Source organism: Diachasmimorpha longicaudata, chromosome 18 (genome assembly GCF_034640455.1).
Source record: "Diachasmimorpha longicaudata isolate KC_UGA_2023 chromosome 18, iyDiaLong2, whole genome shotgun sequence".
NCBI classification, from domain to species: domain Eukaryota; kingdom Metazoa; phylum Arthropoda; class Insecta; order Hymenoptera; family Braconidae; genus Diachasmimorpha; species Diachasmimorpha longicaudata.
The window spans coordinates 2,118,722-2,137,099 of record NC_087242.1 but is presented as its reverse complement, the minus strand read 5'-3'; the positions used below and the strand labels follow the sequence as shown (position 1 = coordinate 2,137,099).

The following is an 18,378-nucleotide window of genomic DNA, read 5'->3' as shown; positions in this document are numbered from 1 at the left end:
TTTGAAAACATTATCTCAAGTTCAGAAAAATAAATGAAGCAAAATTTAATGAATTTAATATATGAAGATACAAGTGGAGATGAAGATCATTAAGCAGGAAACCGATGCTATCCCCAGAAGTGATATGACCATCACTTTCGTGTAATTAGTAACTTTTTCCTTTGTTTATACCAATTTCCATTGGTAATATACTTCCGAATGGATCCCCACCAATTCGATTCCAATAATGACAAATTAGATAACTGATGGCTCCCCACTGATTTCGACTAAACTTAAGTGACAATTAAGGTGCCATCAAAGAGTAAAAAATTCATGGTCATAATGTTGATGACGATGACACCTAAAACCGGCGATATTTTTTAATTTTTTATTAAACATTTGAAACTCATTAACAAAGTTTATCAGGTATAAAGTGAAAATAGATAGAATTAATGTCTGGATCGTGTAGCTTCTTTAAATTTTGAGGTTACAATGCTTGAGAAATTTATCGATGACGTCAATAATGGAGGGTCTAAGATCATGTACAATGTCTAGCATTCTACTGGGTAGTGTACAATATTTAGCAATTTTTAATATCATTCTTTTCCGCTGGTCTTCAAATCGTTGACATTCCCATACCATGTGATCGATATCCTCTTCCACATAACTGCCATTCACATGAAGAACCGGCGACATCTTGAAATTTTATCCGAAAAAGTGGATATTTCGATCGATTTTGGGAAAAGTCTTTGTTCATAAATTTATAAAGAATAATTTTAGATTCATGTTTTTTTCTCTCTTCTAAACAGTTATCGAGACATGGGATAACAGCGATAACATCGCGAATTCTAATTGTTTAAATAATTCTTTGGGGGTGAATTTATCGGGGAGTTTTTCGTCTTTCTCTTCCTTAACATGAATTCACAAAGAGAAAAATCTGTGAATTTTTATGGTGTGATTCAGATACAAAATCATTCCAGTGGTGATGAGAAAATGGACGATAAATGGCTGATGTAACGAGCCCAACGTCGGCGATAATCGGATATATTCGGCGCTCATCAGCCAATCACAATGAGTTATCGACAAATCACTGTCTGGTACAGTAAAAAATGGAGGAACGTACAATAAAATAAACTCTAAATAGAATTTTTTTAAGAATTCCTATTAATTTTTCATTTAAACTCAAATAAAAAATCATTGACCTTGAAATTTTGTCGTGATGGTTCGCAAATTATACGAAGTCCCATATAATTAATTACAAAGTGTATTACAAAATTTATGATATTAATAGGAATTTTTATGTGTGAATAAAACACATTCCAGTTTTCTAGGATTTTGCAAATTTTCTGCGACTTTTCCCAAAAAATCCGACGTCTGGACTGCAAAGGGGATGATAACTCCCTGAAGCCAGCGGGAATGCCATTCCACACCTGGTGTCCAGCACCTGCTGAGACCGCTCCGTCGAAATTGATGAAGAGATCAATTATTTGTCAATATTTTACTTAAAAGGCCCTTTGAAAATATTCTTCATGCTTTCCAATTTTTAAAAAATAATATATATTTATAATTTTTGACGTTATTCTAGAGACAATAATCCAATGTAAAATTACATGACTGTAAAGATAAAAAATTTAATGAAAAGCGACGTGACAACGTTCGAAAAAATGTATACTCGGATTTTATTTTCAAAAAATTGTTTTTCACGTTGAAAGATTGAAGGAAATAGTGTAGATTACATTTTATAATTCAATCTTCCACCTGAGCAGTAGTAAATATTATTGCAAACGGTGCACAACGTCACATTTACTACAGCATTCGCCTTTTCCAGGATAAAAAATAAACTCTTTTGATGAACTGTGAACAGTTCAGTTCAGTTATTCATTAAGCGGGCCCCAAAAATGTTGTTGAGTCCCATCAGCCAAATGCACCAGTCATTGTTTGTTTATTAATATTGAATAATCCGCATTTCCTTCCATCAGTCCTTTTCACTTGATCAATCCACAATTTAGATTTTTCCACTTGAAAAACGATCGTCCAGGGCTGCAGCTTTGATCAAGATACTCTTTTGACGCGCCTTATCGAACCGGTTGACCTGAAGATCAACATCGCGATCGAAGGGTCGACGTTCTGGCAGTTTTCCGGACTTTTTGTCTTCTTTTTTCTGTTTCTGGAAAATATAATTTAATTTGAAATACATGAATGTGGGGGGAGGAAGATGTTAATGAATCGAGAGTACTGGGACCTGAAGTACTGGGACCTGGTGAGCATAATTGCAATGAATTCCAGGGCCGCAGTGCCCTGGTTATGCCCTAATTATGCTAACATATAAATTAAAAAGATCGGGTCCTATATTTTCACTTTTTTTAAATTTTTCTTTCAAGATATTTTCATTATTTAACCTGCACCAAAGTTTCAAATAAAATATAAAAATATAAAAATATCTATTCCAGATCGTTCAGACGATTCTACCGGGCCTTAAACTCAACAAACAAAATTACAAAATTATTGACCTTCAAATTTTCTTGTGCTGTTTCGTAAATTTTCTGAGGGTACTCATCATTAATTATAAAATTGATGATATTGATTGGAATTTTTACGTTTTAATGAAACACATTTTAGTATTTTAACATTTTGCACGTTAATTCTAGTCCCCAGGACAGTAATTTCTCTGCAATTCTTCTTTCCGTGGGGTAAATGCCCCAGGAGAGGATAATACACAGATATTTTGTTGTTAATAATTTCTTAACGTATATTAATATATGCTAAAGAGTGTTTTAAAAAATATAATTACGTTTTTCTTTGCGTGTAATTTCTTCTGGTGCATCTCGAGCAATGATTTTCCTTTTCTCTTTTTTGACTCCTTCTCGTCAGGTAAATTTTTCTTAGGTTCTCCATTTTGCTCCGCTGACTTGCCCATTGCATATTCTTTCCTTTTTTTTGCCCGATCGGCAGGTGTATCGGTCCAGACCGATTGATCCGACAGATCTGGGCCAGCTCTCATGCGGAATTTTCTGGCTGTAAGACCACCATTTACCCCCTGGACTCTAGGTAATTCTGTCATCCATTCCTCCCTCTTTCGGTCGTCTGCATCGCCCTGGAAAAAGGACACGACGTTTTCATGAATTATTCTAATAAATTGATAATATTTATATTCACATCGAAGCTCTCCAATTTTGTTTTGTTTGTTTAGATACGACTCTGTTGGGATATGAGTAAAATTAGATAAATAAATGTAGCAACACAATTAATTACTTTAACTTGAAATATTTATTATTGGGACGAGGAAGACACGAGTGACCTAGAGGATCGGTGTCCAGAGACTAAATTCTGACTATTTTGAAAACCTTTACTGAGGGAAAAAACAAGAGATAGTTTATGACTCCAGAGGACAGAGTTTCCTTTGAATTCCACATGCGGTAGGATTGTAAAGTTCTCAAGTCCGAAGGACAACGAATCATAAATTAGTCCTCTGGAGACTTTTCAAGACACGTCATAAACGTTGTCGAGTGATTTTTGAAGATAAACCGAAGAACTGTGTTCTAATTTTCCAACAAACTCATTATCAAATTGTTCTGAAACTTGATGATATCTCATTCTTAAACTTGAGATTAAAATACCTCAATTTCTGCGACACCATAATTACGAAAAAATTAAAATTTTGGCTCAAAATTGGGACCAACTGGATGTACATCACTGGTAAAGTTTTCAATTGTTATTTTTCATTTAAATGATTTTTTATTTCAATTATTTATATTTTTAATTTCGTCTGATCGTTTGAATTGATCCTGAGAGATGATCAGTTCTTAAAAACCATTCTTCAGGAAGATCTGAAGAACAGACGGACTATTGCGACTTGAAATGTTTATTTTTTCAAAATCTTCATCATGATGATCCCTATCTTCCTTCATAGAAGTTCAATTACTTTTTCGTGGAGGAAATTAAAATTAATTTCCACTTTAGGGTACGAACAAACTAAACACAAAATGACATCAAATTCCTCCCGTTCTTTAGTTTCAATTATCCTCAAAGTCCTAACACAGGAGTTTTCAGTCAATACAGAGGGTCGACGGTCCTAATAATTCAATCTGGGGCACAACGGTGCACCGGGGCCTCCCTAGCATTGTCGTTATTAGTCTCTCGTTGAATTTCCTAGTGTACAGTGCCTTCTTAACTAGTAGAGTCTAACTGTTCTATCAAAATTAAGTATCATAATTATTCACAATGTCTTCTCATTTATTTTCGCCCCATATCCCAGCAGGTAGTATCCCCTCCATATCCTGTAGCTCAGTCGGGTGCTCGGCGCAACCTGGAAGACCCGGGTTCGATTCCCAGTGGAGTTAAGGGGTTATTCTCATGTGAGCACTTCAAAAAATCGATTTTTTTTATATTTTGACAGTAAAACCTATTGAAAACATGCTGTGAAAAATTCAGACCGAAATTCATAGTATTTGATAAGTTACAGCTCATAGTCGCCGACGTGTCGTAAGCGATTGTCTACCAGGCTTTAAACTTTAAACGCGTTTTTCTCGAATCATCATATTCTGAAACGGTCAAGATCCTACAAGAAAAAGTATTCAACCGATTGCTTTAAAATTTACATATGTTCTTCTACTCATTTATAGTTATCGTCCCTACCACAATTGTTTATTTTCGACAATATCTTCATATTTTTTTTAAACGATTTGCAACGAAAAAGAAGGAGATTTTCGTGATTTTTTTTTGAAGTTCGATATTTTTTTTTGTTTTCAATGAAATTGATTATATTTGGTAGGGACGATAGCCACAGATCTACTGAATAATAATCCATTCGATTTTTTTATCTCAGACAACATGAACAGCCGCTACCACCTTGACCAGTGAACTACCTTTTTTTGTTGGGGACTACTTTGACTTTAAAAAAATATATGTTAAAATTGTAAAAAACGAAAAAAAAAATTTTTTCGTATATTTCAAAATACAAATAAAAATATATTGAAAAATCAACATGATTGAAGTTTGTTGTCGCATAAAACAAAAAATTCCGAAAAAGTGGTAAAATATAGGCGTTCACATGAGAATAACCCCTTTAAGCGAAAAATCCCTCTCCAATTCATATCTATTCGATTTTTTATAATGAATCTCCCAATGAAAAAATCTATACCATAATAATTAGAAAATAATTTAACGAATATACAGTCGATTCCCCGGAGTATTATCCCCAGACTTCGAGTAATCCTGACCCAACAAACCTCACAAAAAATCCATCTACTCCCCATCGATCAACTTTATGGAAAATTCTTACCTCCAACACGACCAAAAGTCGTGTCAATCCCTTAAAATCCCTAAATCCCTAAATTAGCTGGTGCCAGATGGCATCATCCTCGTGATTTTTTCCCTATCCAGTACCTAGACAATACCCCACCCTAATTCCCTCCCCCATCTGCCTCCAAGCTACCCCATATCTACCTCCACATACTCCTAACTATCTCCACCTCCACTGGGTTCGTTTTCCGCCGATGAAGAGGTCCTTCATCACCGGGAATCGAACCTGCGTTCTTCGGACGTCTTGGTGATACTCCAGCATGCTGATGACGATCTCCAAGACGTCCTCCTGGGAATCTACTCTATAATGACCAATAGTTTCAAAGGTACTTGATGAAGAATAGATTCAGTCGACTACTTACAATTTCCGCAAGTTCTCTTTTTATGAGCTGAGCTCTGTATTCCAACTGCTTCTGGACAAAATCATATTGCAAGGTCGGATGATCAGCAGGGAGTGGTCCAATGCTCCCATCTTCATCATCCCCTTCAGCTAGACGAGCTTCACCAGCAGATCGATCAGATCTCCCACTTGATCCTTCAAATTTTCCTAGATTTTCTGGCAACGCAGGACCAAACGTCTTGTCCTCTTCATCAGGTACATGATGAGTGCTCGTATTGGTCAGATAATCTGGCAGAGTTGGACCGATTATCCTCAACTTGGTACCACTATTTCCTTCGATTGTCGGCGGCAGAGCGGGCCCGTACATTTCTTCATCGATATCCTCATATTTATTGGCAGTTGTCTGAGGTTCTTTCTTTCCATTCGAATTAGCAAACCCTGTCTCATCATGTTTTGAGTTTTGAATATCACTATCATCAGCTGTAATCGTTTTTGCTGATGTTGACGCTAATAAGAAATCTGAAAAGTCATCAGGGTTACTTAAATACGAACCTGATGATTTATCATCACTCCTCAATTTTACCTTATCATTAACCGGTCCCTTACAATTCCGCCTTTCAATCTCCCCATTTCCTGATTCAATAGCTGTTGAGGTGGAATTATCGGAATTTCCCTCAGTGTCTGACACAATATCAAAATCAGACAGATTCAAGTCTTTACAATCCTGAGAGTCAGGTTTATCTTCACTGAGTTTGTCTCCAAAATTATTTGTCTTTTCTTTATCGAGACTCACAATTTTTTCGTAACTTGATTTTTTACTTTCACCAGATTTTTCTCTCCGTCGGAGTTGATCACGATCTCGTGAATATTTTCGAAGTTTTCCACTGCTTTTAGTCTCTCGATTTCTGTCACGTGAATGTTTTCGTTTATCATCTCGATGTTTCAGGACTCTGTCGTCCCGACAACTGGAATTTCTTCTTTCGGTGTCTCTCGATGTCTTGTGGGATTTTTTGATATCTCTATTTTTACTTCCACTTTCCCTTTTTCTTCCTGAATCAGTGCTCGCAGTTTTTCGTTCTTTGGAGCTCCGGGGCTCGTCGTAGTGGCTACGATCAGTGGTACGTTCTATTGTGCTGGCAGGACTGTCCCTGTATTCCCCTCGTGGATGTCTCGTTCTGTCCCTCGATCGCGTTCTGCAGTGTCTCGAGGCATTGGTATGCGATGATGTGTCTCGTCTGTAGGTGTGGAGAGGAGCTGTTGAGTCTTTCCTGGTGGCCTCGAACCGGAACCGACGTCCGTCGTCGCTGTCCTGACTTTCTGAGTCTGAATCCATCGTGGTCATTGCATGGGCTAAACAAACATTATGTTGGATTAGTTGAATTAAGAATAATTCATTTTCAATACAATAATTATACGAAGCAGGGGCGACGGAAGGGGTGGCGTGGGGTGGAGTTTCCCACACCCTGAGGTTCATGGGTGTGGAGCCCTTCACGTGTTAATATTTGGAAGAAAAATGGTAGGTTGGGTGTCGAGGGCGGAAAATCATGTGTTGAATTTCTGAGGGAAATGATGGGAGGGCAAAATTAAATTTTATGTTTTTGGGTCTGGGTTTGTAGTTAATATTAACGAACATTTTGATCGCCTAAAATTGTGAGGACTGTGATATTTGTGATGTGTTTTGGAACCTAAACAAAGTTGAATGAATAAGACATATAATTACGACTGTTCTGTCGCAGAATTAGTCTCCCTCACTAAATTTATTTTATTTAAAAAATATACTAAATTCACAATTGAATACTAAGGAAATTACCCAGATCTAGGGTAATCTAGGGATCTAGGGTAATATTGAACACTAAGGAAGTTACCCTAGATCTGGGTAATTTCCTTAGTATTCAAAATACAGTTTAATATTAGTCTAGAGAAGGTTAGACGCCGTAAACATCATGGACAATTACTAAAATCATCGAATGATCAGTTGTAATGATCATACCGGATGAATCCTGAGATCCGACAAGTTGAAAATACAGTTTAATATTAGTAAATTACCCTAGATCTGGGTAATTTCCTTAGTGTTCAATAAATTCACAATTCCAAGATACTAATAGTTGAAAATTTTCCCAGAATTTTAATTTTCATGAACAAATCGTTTCATTACTATTGAGAGTGCTTGATATGTGTGGACAAAAATGAATTGTCTGTCTACAGCTGTTCAATCCATCTCAGTATGTTATAGTTTCTATAGTTTTTCTCCAAACAGTACCAAAATATTTAGAATGGTTTTAACAAATAGAACCAGAGAAGAAACACAAAGAAATGAATGAACAAATCTCTCATTGGGAGAAAGTGGAAAGATCGAGCTTCTGCTACTACTATCGGGAGGTTAAAGGAGACACAGAATTACAAAGCTACTGGAGAGACAATAAACTAAGGGTATGGCAAAAGACAGGGTGGGCAAGATGGAGATGTGGCAATGTAACGAGAGAGGGGAAGAAAGGATTCAAAGATCAATGATGCAGAGCTTGTAGAAAGGAAATGGAAACACTAGAACATGTAACGGTCTGTAAAAGTATCCAGGGGAGAATGGGGGAGGAATGTTGCATTTGGTGGAAGAACTGGGGGAAAGAACAAAGAGGACGAAAACAGACTGGAGGCGCTGTTGGACATCCTGAAGAACAATCCGACTGCAGCATGGTGTACAAGGTTGGGGGAAATCGAGAAGATACTGATCCAACGAGAAAAAGAAAGGAGTGCCAGGAGGAACAACTGGGAAGACTGGAAGTTAAAGATCCTTTTGTAAAAAGGACATACACCGCAAATCTTAAATCGAATCGAACATATCGAAATTCCGTAACACTTATTCGTGATTGATAGATACATTCACAGCGGCAAAATTTGAATTTCACAAGTACACAAGTATCAAGTAAATCAAGTCAAAGGATGAGTTAATTAGTAGAAAATAAAAACTTAGTTAGAAAATGGAAATGAAACAAGTTACTCATCAAATGTAAATATCTATATCTTATCGAAACTTCTGTATTTTCCAAGTCGTCTTACAGCTTCAAGACATTTAAAATTTTGCATGTTGCCTACAAGTGGGAAATAGATCAGCTGTGAATATATCAGCAATTTTTAAAGATCCATGTTTACGAAATGATGACGTGTTCAACGTCATACACGATTACTTCAGGATCATTTTGGTATAATTATTTTGAATTTAAATATTACATTGACTTTTTATATCCATATAATTCAACTGCTCTACTCATACAGTAGTTAAAATAAGGTGCGCTCACCGCAAATGTGACTTAAATAAAAAATATCACAACAATTAAGATTAACCAAATTGCGCGGCTATATCTCGTTGAGAAATAACTGGCGAGAAGGTATAGGACCGAAACAGTGTACGATACGATGATAGAACAGAAATCATCCCAAAGAATCATATGATAATACCATTATTATTATTATTATTATAATTAGAAAAATGTTATATAGTGTAAGAATGGAGAAAGAAAGGAGGAGGTGTAAAACTGCAATATGACACCAAAGAAAATCTATATTATTATTATTATAGTTTGAATTACTTGTAGAACTATTATTTCCTATAACCCACTTCCAATAATGTCTCGTCGAATATATGCCTTAATATTGAATATTGAAGATTTTTTAATATTGCAGCATTAAGTGGCTACTTAATGTCAAGGGCGCATGCGCTAAATTATTCGTAGATCAGTGTGCAATGGGCCAACAAAGGCCCCTCGGAGAACACTCCCCCGACAGCGTTAGGAGTTATATGTATGTGTGGTCGTATTAAATCGTATTTTTGGAATTTTTGTGTGAGTCGACTTCCCAGAACGTTGAAATAAACTATTGGGAGTTAACAATCGTTAGTAAGTAAATAATTATTTAGAGCATTCTCGTCGTCTTTATCCTATTTCTATCTCTCTGTCAATATTCTGGGTCTTCCAACCTCCACAACGTGAGAATCCGAGATTAGTCGAACGTTGTTAATTATCGTTAAATTAACTGGCGTCCAAATATCAAATCGTAACTGTCCAACAAGTGAAGTAACCTCTGAGGGATTTTCTGGAGCCCTGGCAGCACTTGACCCAGGCCACGTCAGGTGAAGGCCTTCAACAGTATTGTCTCAGTCGTTAGAAAGATCGTTCATTATTTATTTAGAGATCTATTAAGTCGAGTATTTATTATCATAAAAAGGCTTGTCACAAGGCTCTTTAGGAAACCCACTGGGAAGATGAAAACTTAAAATGTTTAAACAATGAAATTCTATTTTAATTCTGAAAGAACAAAGCAAATTTCTTTGTTCCTTCTGGACCAGTAATTTCAAGTCTCTTTTCTGAGTTACTGCTTTTGTATTTGTGGTTGCTCGATGCCATCTTTCTCAGGGTGAATCTTTGTTCAAAGTTAAGAAGATTAACGAAGAAATGTTAGTAACTAATAGAGATATTTATTTGAATCATTTATCCAGGGTGATACTCCCTAACATCAAACCCAACCCTTCAGGTCCATTCCACATGTCATTTGAACTAATATATTTCTGAAAATTAGTCGATATTATTTTCATTTGTGGAATTGTTTTAGTTAATAATTTTTTTTATCCACTAATAATCTGGTTTCTCTAGAGCTCTTCACTGAACGTCTACCTGAAGTAATTGAAAAGCATATTACAATGCTCATTATGTCCCTAATTCATCTGAGATTGTCGCAAGTTCATTATCTCGTCCCAAATTTTTTACCTGGTAATGTAAATTTATTATGCTCCGGATTTGGATAATGGCGTTAGTGTTCAATAGGTGGACGTACAGCATTGGCAGAGTGACACTTGCCAGTGTCATTGGATCATGTTGACCAAGTGATTAAATATAAACAATTAATGTATTATTTAAGAGAAGGTTAAGGGTACATGGATCAGACCTGAAAGGTCATAAACCCTTTGTAATCAGTCAGATGACATCACTACACCCAAATAATAAATGATATAATTTCAATACCGATAAACTATTCCCTAGGTTTATCCCTTTAACCCCAGAACCAATGCATATTATAAGGGTCATTATGTCCCTAATTCGACTGAGACCAAAATAATCATAAGTACCCCCCCCCCTCCACCATGTTGAGTACAACAAAGTTTTGAATGACATTTTTCGTATTTGAATTTAATTTACATCAGATTTTCTATTGTTTATTAGTACTAATAATTGTAGTTTAAAAAATGAATGAAGGACTTAAATTGGTGTTGAAATTAACTAGGCTATTGTTAATGGAAATGTCAATGATTGAATTGTCGTAATCAAAATGTCGTTAATTGAAAAGACCGATTCGGGATGAAATTGACGGAGATCATTTTCCACGATTCATTTGTTCAGGATTAAATGACGGAATATTTGTTGCTAAATGGTACCGTACCTGGATATTTAGGTATTTGATTGTAACACAGGCGTTTCATGGTTTTTAAAAATCTATTTATGATGAAACATGAATGTGAAAATCGTTGTTAGTGAATTTGATGGAAAAATGCTGATGATCCAAGGTCATTTATTGATAAAACATTGCACTAATGGTTCCTTTGAAGGAGAGTTGACTCCTAATTATTTAATTAATAAATATTCCTCGACCATATTATTTATTTAATGATCTTACAATAATCACGACAGCTGTTTTTCGCACATCAATATATTATTATCATGATATATATATACTGAGTTGGAACTATTTGCAAAAAAAAACGTTGATATACACATTTTTTCAAATTCTTTTTATGTAATAAATGTTTACGTTAAACTTTGGTACTGAAAAATCAATAAAAATTGACTGAAAAACACTTGAAGATATTGAGCTGAGAAAATTCTACAGAAAATATGTCAAGAGAATAAATTATCCAACAAATATCCAATTTCAGTGATTTTTTCAGTTAAAAATTTCAATAGAATCGATCAAAAAACATTAGACAGTTTCATTTTCCATAAAAATTCAAATAAAATTTTGGAACGAATTCACCGGGTTTTTCTACAATTTTATTCGCACGTGATAGGACTCCCTTTCATTTATGTTCAGACTTAATATTTGTTTCTTCGTTTTTAACAGCATTATGCACAATTTGGTCCACTTTTGGCGTTTTCTGTCTAGGAATCATCATCTGTGACTTCTCCCGCGATTCCGAGTTAATCATTTTCATAATTTTAGCTGCACTGTACTTAACAGACTTCAAAATCCCAGCAGTACAAATGCCCTTGATACTCTGACCCACACTAGACTTCCAAACGATATCCTGAAGTACTTGTGAGAGAATTGAACTGCAGTCAGGATCATGTGCAATAGCACGAAGACAATCCTCCGTGTCCTTAGATCGAGGACCTTTCGACCAAATTCTCACCAACTGCGTCTGCGGAATTCTCGGCAATTGATTCAAGTGATGAACTCTAGCTGTTGGACTCGTGTCCTGATTGCAAGTTGTTGATGCATCCAAACCCTGAGGTATTTCGATGTAATTATCAAAGTGCTTCAAGACAGGTGCATACAACTCACGAAAATTATCAACCTGAGGCACGACAATGTTATCAATCTTGGATTTATCCTCTCCAAATATCATCCTAAAGTCCCCCTGGTAAGACAATCCTGCGATGACTTTGAAGAAGTCGACTTTGGTAAAGTTCTCAGGAAGAAGAAGAAGTGCAGCATGAACTGCTGAGTGAAGATTTTGAACAAGTGCTGCTCGCAGTTGAGATGTCTCGTCAGGCTCAATCAGCACCTCCACAGGCTTATGAAGCCTTCCTGCCAAGTACAGAAAATTCCAGTCGAGAAGATCTGCAACTAGTGATGTCTCTGATACGACGCCATATTTAATCAAACGTCCTTCACTGGATTTTATCAGGGTGTTGTAGTAAATCTGTGCTGGCCATGATTCTTGAATATTTTTCACAGCATTACAACCGAGAAAACGAAGTGGTTGAGCATAATGATGAGGATTTCTCGTCAGATTTTCCGCATGCCATTGCTTGGAGTTAGCGACAACGAAGATGAGATCTAACATATTCCGAGTGGGGTCTGTCTTTTGCTTCATAGCACCAGAACCATAAGCAAAACAAAATTTCATATTTCCGGGAAAATCACGTAAGATTTTCTTCATCGGTGATGACACAACCCTTTCCACCATTTTTGATAAATTAATAACTATTATGTTACGAGGATTATTTTTTGGATTACAAGTTTGATGATTTTTTCCATAAATTTTTCTCTGTATTTTCTGGATTACTCAGCTTTAATAACTCAAGTGATGTCATCATTCAATAAATTAGTCGATTTTGTTCATTTTTCCATGGGTTTGCTATCTTCAATGCCACAACGATGGATTGATTCTTGAGAATTCACCCATAAAACTGAAAGTTGAAAATTTTCACCACAAAACCTATGAGCTGTGAGCCATATATTTCCTAAATGTTATTGTATCTTTTCAATATCTTTACTCTTTAAAACATATGTTGGATGTTTCTCTTTATATATCATATCATATACACAAGACTATGAAGATGAGTTAACCAACTTAACCTCAACACAACCATGATGTGGAATGTTTGGTGGCTCTAGGCAGTACTTACTTGGTAGACAAGTTGATGATGATGATGCTGATCCCTGGAGTGTCTCCAGTAGTCGTCCACACCTTCTGTTGTATTTATTTTCACTTGAATTGATTACAGTCAAAAATCACAAACTTGAACTCATTCGATTTACATAATGCATTGCTGGTATTCCGTAATTGTTCAGTCCTTTGTACAAAAAACTGCCAAAATTATGTTATTGGCAAAGGAAACGTGGAGGACTGAGTTCAGGGTCGATGCACAATCTTGAAATATCAGAATAATCAGAAGTTAACAAACAAGCAACTGGAATAATAACGATAAGATACTTCTATCGACAGAGGAGAGGATCGACTGAAATGAAAGCTGCCGATTGTGACGCCTGACGCTGGGTGTGAAGTTGGCTGCACTTGCGTTGTATTAATACCCCGGAAATTCAAACGAAATCACGAGATTTTGTATTCCTTAGAAATTTTGGAGAGTAATGAAAAATTGGAGAGTGAAGAGACAAGGGAAACACTCCTCAAGGTTTGTAAAACAGTTGAACGTAATTGTTGTAATGATTTATGATTTTTTTACGACGATTGCCATGAGTGGGTACATGTAGACTGCGGTTGTATCGACAGGAGCAGGATGACTGATGACTAATTTTTAAAAATAATTTTAAAATAATTTTTAACAATTATCTCGAGTAGGGAAGGATGAATTATAATATTGTCCTTAATTACACTATATAAATCGACGATGCCCTATTCACATTATCACGATTTCAACATTATAAAATTGTAAGAATCAATTGGTTGTGTTGGCAGCACTGACCCACTCGAATGGGAACCTCTGTTACGTCGTTGGCCGTTGGTAACTAGATGGCGTTGTGCACCTGGTGGTCAATTTAAACTCCATTATGTTCCGTTTAATTCCATTAGTAATTTAATTATTTTATTCTTATTGATACTGCGTAGCTGAACAGGTGTGCTCTGGTGGACAATGACGTCTCTTCTAAAATTCAATAACAGAGTGCTTATTCATGAGAGAAATAGGATAAAGAGTTGGAAATAAACAGTTGGAAATAACGAACGTACAAAGGGAGTTAATAGAAATATTGGACGCCTGTTGATTTACTGGCGTCGCCATAACCCCATAAATTCAGACGTAAATTTCTTGAGAAAGGTCCACGACAAATCCCAACAGATCTCCCTTTGTATTCTATGTATTAAACCCAAGAACGTCATTTTTTGCGGGTCACACGTGCATCCCAAATTCTGGAACGTGAATGAGGGTGGCTGGCAACAGTTGACTGCCTCACGACGTTGTCCAGCCCCTCCCCGCCACTTTTTATTTTTTATATCTCAAAACATAAGGAAGAAAGAGAATGCGAGCGCAATCTGAAAAGAATGGGAGTTATAGGACCCACGAAAGAGAATTTTTGAATAGCCAGTTAGTTCAGTTTTTGTTTTCGACGAGTCCCTTTTTAGAGATCAGATCTAGCTAAAATCATAGAGTTTCAGAGTTACAGAGTTTGTAATATTATTAAGTGAAAAAATAGTTTACGTCCTCTCTCGAAGCACTCAGTGTTTTCTTCATCAAAGATTGAATAAACCCTCATCCCAATTAACGTTAACATTGAGGATTTGTCAATTGTCATTTGGATTGGACTTGGTTGGATTGCCCATCCGGGCTTCAGCTGGGAAACGTTCCTGCCTCCTTTTACCAATTTGAGTATAGACGCTGTTTCCTAGTGACAGCTGGGAGGACATGACACCTCCAATGTACTTACGACATTAAAGTATTACCAACAATGGATTTGAAAGTGTTACAGCCATTCAAACAAGTCGAAGAGCAACTCAACTCTCTTCAATTAAATTCCAAATTGAATTTGAAAAAACAAAGTCCATGAAATATAAAAACTTTTTTTTCATTTTGAAAAAATAAAAAAAACAGTTTTGCAAAAGATCCGCCTAGAAAAACTTTTGTACAGTAATTTGTCCTGAAAATTTTTGAAAAATAACTAGAAATGAAAAAGAACTTCAAAAAAAATTCTGTATGATGAAATTTGCAATACAGAAAATTCAATTGATGCTATGGAGTTTGACAAAGACAATCGGAAGAAAAAAATTTCCGGATAAACCCCTCCAAAAACTTTTTTGGCGAATTATTCCCAAAATTTCATTCTTGTTTTTTCATCATTGAAAAAAATCACTCATTGACATGACCACTATTGAATGTTCCTTGTCATATACTCACAACCACCGTTTGTGTCCTTCCCCCACTTTGTGCTACCCTCCCCTATTTATATTGTTCATAATCCTCGTACTCAATACACGTCGAAGTGCAGCCTCGTTACCACAATCTCACGAGGACATCAATTAGAATCCTTCGATTATTACTTCACCAGAGAGACAACCGACAACCGACGACGAATAAAATCATTCTCCATATTCTCTTAAATTTCTGTGGTAATTTATTTTTGTCGGATTCGATGTCTGTTGACTTCCTTTTATGGCAAATCAATGTTAATTTAATTTAGACTCCATCACCTGATCACCTGTATGTCCTACAGAAAACGACTAATTAGAAATGCATCACATACTTTCTATATAAATTATGCAGATAATCATCCATCAACACAATTAATTAAATACACAATTTACTTGAATAGATGTTATTAAATACCTTCAAGAGAGAACGTTCATAAAAATGCTAATTTATTTCTTCATATACAAAAAAGTAGCCTCCAATCCACATACGCGAAACCGTAAATGCATCTACGTCTCCCAAAAACGTCAATTTCTTCAATTAAAATTCACATTCTTCAATTCTGTCATCAGCTGTTCCAAACTAGGTCCATTACCATCAACAACAACTCCTTCTTCTTCCTTCTCTACCCCACTAGGCACCGTATAAGCCTGTTTAACACCAGAGCACAAATTCGATTGAACCTCCTCCTCATCGCCCTCAGCCTCATCAACAAGAGCAATTCCCCACTCATTGTCCTCGTGAACAGGCGCCTCATCCACTTCCTTGACCACAACTGGCTTTGAAATGAAGGTAAATTCCTTCTGCCTTTGACGACAGAAGCTCTCCTCGCAATTTGGATTGGGTTTCAGAACCATCGAGGGGAAGAAATCCAACATGGCGTTGTACCCAAGGTAATACGAAGTGTCTCCAAAATTCAGGAGATACTTCAGAGCATTTTGGGCTAGAAAACCTGCGATGATTCCCATCGTCGTTGGCAATGAAGCAGCACAGACTCCTTCTCTTTTCAACGTCTTCTCGTCGATGTTTGAGGCAACAACGAGGGGCGGGGCACATGCAAAACAAGCTGTTTCACCAGGTACAATAAATTGAATGTGTCCTGACACTGCATTCTCTGATACTCCACTCTCAAACCACTTGAGATTCAGCTCATTGCACGCTGTGTTTATCGCCATTCTGGCCTCGAAGTTGTCCACACAACTCAGCACGAGATCCACTGCTGTTCCTGTCAAGCTTGATGTGTTGATGGTGTTCATGAACTCATCGAAGTGCTCGACAGTTGTGATGTTGTAATTGTGAGTGTCAATTTGTACGTCTGGATTTATTGATACCAGTGTTTTGGCTGCTGCTGCAACTTTGCTGAGGCCAACCTGATGGGGTTGAAAGAAAAGTCTGTTCATGTTTGCAAGCTCGACCTTGTCGTAGTCGAAGAGAATGAGCTTTCCGATTCCACAACGAGTCAACATCTCGGCTGTCACACTGCCAACCCCACCAACACCGACAATTGCCACTGTGAGATCCCGAATTTTTTCGTAGTTATCGACGATTCCCATTCGTTTTAAGGCCATTAGGCGACTGTAGGGGTTCGTCTCCACTACCTCGCTGGAGAGCTCCTGGATCTTTTCACGTACTGGAGCAGCATTTTTGAGTTTTTCTTGAGAGAGCTCCAGCTCGAGCTCTTTTATCCGAGCTTGAAGGTCTGCCACACTTTCCATTATTTTTTTTTTATGTGAAACTGTGGATTTTGATGGTTATTTTTGTCACTTCTTTTTCATATATTTTATGTCACCAAAGGGTTGAGGAGATTGAGGAGCAGAAAGTGAATTCTGGGAGGAAAGTTGTCGTTAACAGCTGTGTCCACGTGGGCTGTCTGCAGCGCTGCTAGGGATTCTTAAACGAACTTTCATTACCTTCCAATCTGGGGCTCGTGTATTCCAGGTGGTGGGTACGTTGGGCCTATCCTCTTTGGCTGAACCCCCTGCTCCACAAATGTGGAGATTTTCAACCGAAATAAACGCACCAATTTTATATTAATCCAATTTTGTGGTTTATAGTTCACTCGGGACTTAGAATACTAGTTCCAACATCTTAAAATTTAGGAGACGTTCAGAATTGTGTCCAAACTAGTCGTGTCCCCATCCAGATTTCCCAAGACGTGGGGTTTATCCCACTGGAAGGAGTAGGGATCAATAGTGGCCTTGAACTTAGTGATAGGGGTGGTCTGACATCCTCGTGATAGCTCAAACTGACCCAACCCCCACTCTCCTTGCTAAGGGGGTTGAATTATGGGGCCTCACATGTGGCTTTTAGAGACAGAAAGTACTTGAGTTTCTCTCGAAGAAAAGTAAATAGTCTGTGGAAAGGGTTTTACACAAAGGGTTTAATGCAAATCTGAAATTCCATTCGACCATTCAATAAGAATAACTTTACAAACAACTTTTCTTTTGGATCACAGAACTACATTAAGATAGTTTAAGATTTCTGAATTCTTTCGTATTTACAAGTTCTAACTCACTTTCCAAAATTCCATATTATATCGTTTGTAAATCATGGGAATATTAACAATATTTCAACAAAACAATTATTTACATGCATTAAAAATAGATCATGAAATGATTTAATCAAGATCGTATGGTCTAGTAACAAATATGGCAGCCATAGGAACCCCACACAGTTACTAGCGGTCTACTCGACCTTTTGCAAGAACACACGAGAATCGAAGACTCTGTTGGTAAAGTAGAAAACTCTCCACATGAATATCGATTGGAACTATAGAGTGTGACGTCACATTGTCGTTGTATTCTAAATTAAAAAGAATCTCCACAAACAGTTGCAACGCCAAAGTACAAGAGATTATGGAAGAAATATCAGCCATTTTATTATTAATGATGTTCTTGTGCTTGAAGG

The 18,378-nt window shown here is 36.8% G+C and overlaps 3 protein-coding genes across 4 annotated transcripts; all 3 read right to left on the bottom strand.

Moving 5' to 3' along the window:
- Positions 1-1,519: 1,519 nt before the first annotated feature.
- Positions 1,520-13,653, bottom strand: LOC135171121 (uncharacterized protein). 2 transcript variants are annotated; one of them, XM_064137466.1, is made up of 4 exons: positions 13,237-13,653; positions 5,643-6,970; positions 2,771-3,073; positions 1,520-2,146 (listed from the first exon to the last, which is right to left on the bottom strand). In XM_064137466.1, exons 2-4 carry the CDS (start codon positions 6,960-6,962, stop codon positions 1,985-1,987), a joined length of 1,785 nt encoding a protein of 594 aa, XP_063993536.1. In that variant the 5' UTR covers positions 6,963-6,970; positions 13,237-13,653; the 3' UTR covers positions 1,520-1,984. The 2 variants fall into 2 exon arrangements, with proteins under 2 accessions (XP_063993536.1, XP_063993537.1); XM_064137467.1 differs by lacking the exon at positions 13,237-13,653 and adding an exon at positions 10,378-10,716.
- On the bottom strand, positions 11,682-12,794 carry LOC135170785 (uncharacterized protein). Its single transcript, XM_064136841.1, has one exon. It carries the CDS (start codon positions 12,792-12,794, stop codon positions 11,682-11,684), a length of 1,113 nt encoding a protein of 370 aa, XP_063992911.1.
- A 2,250-nt stretch (positions 13,654-15,903) lies between the features above and the next one.
- Positions 15,904-18,201, bottom strand: LOC135171129 (ubiquitin-like modifier-activating enzyme 5). The gene is made up of 2 exons (XM_064137478.1): positions 17,987-18,201; positions 15,904-17,824 (listed from the first exon to the last, which is right to left on the bottom strand). The coding sequence occupies exon 2, from the start codon at positions 17,184-17,186 to the stop codon at positions 16,008-16,010; it is 1,179 nt and encodes a 392-aa protein (XP_063993548.1). The 5' UTR covers positions 17,187-17,824; positions 17,987-18,201; the 3' UTR covers positions 15,904-16,007.
- Positions 18,202-18,378: the final 177 nt, after the last annotated feature.

Coding starts and splice junctions, on each gene's coding strand:
- LOC135171121 (XM_064137466.1), bottom strand. CDS start 6,962: ATGACCACGATGGATTCAGACTCAGAAAGTCAGGACAGCGACGACGGA. Junction 3,074..5,642: donor AAAGAGAACTTGCGGAAATT/GTAAGTAGTCGA, acceptor TCCTTTTTCCAG/GGCGATGCAGACGACCGAAA. Junction 2,147..2,770: donor AATTACACGCAAAGAAAAAC/GTAATTATATTT, acceptor TATATTTTCCAG/AAACAGAAAAAAGAAGACAA.
- LOC135170785 (XM_064136841.1), bottom strand. CDS start 12,794: ATGGTGGAAAGGGTTGTGTCATCACCGATGAAGAAAATCTTACGTGAT.
- LOC135171129 (XM_064137478.1), bottom strand. CDS start 17,186: ATGGAAAGTGTGGCAGACCTTCAAGCTCGGATAAAAGAGCTCGAGCTG.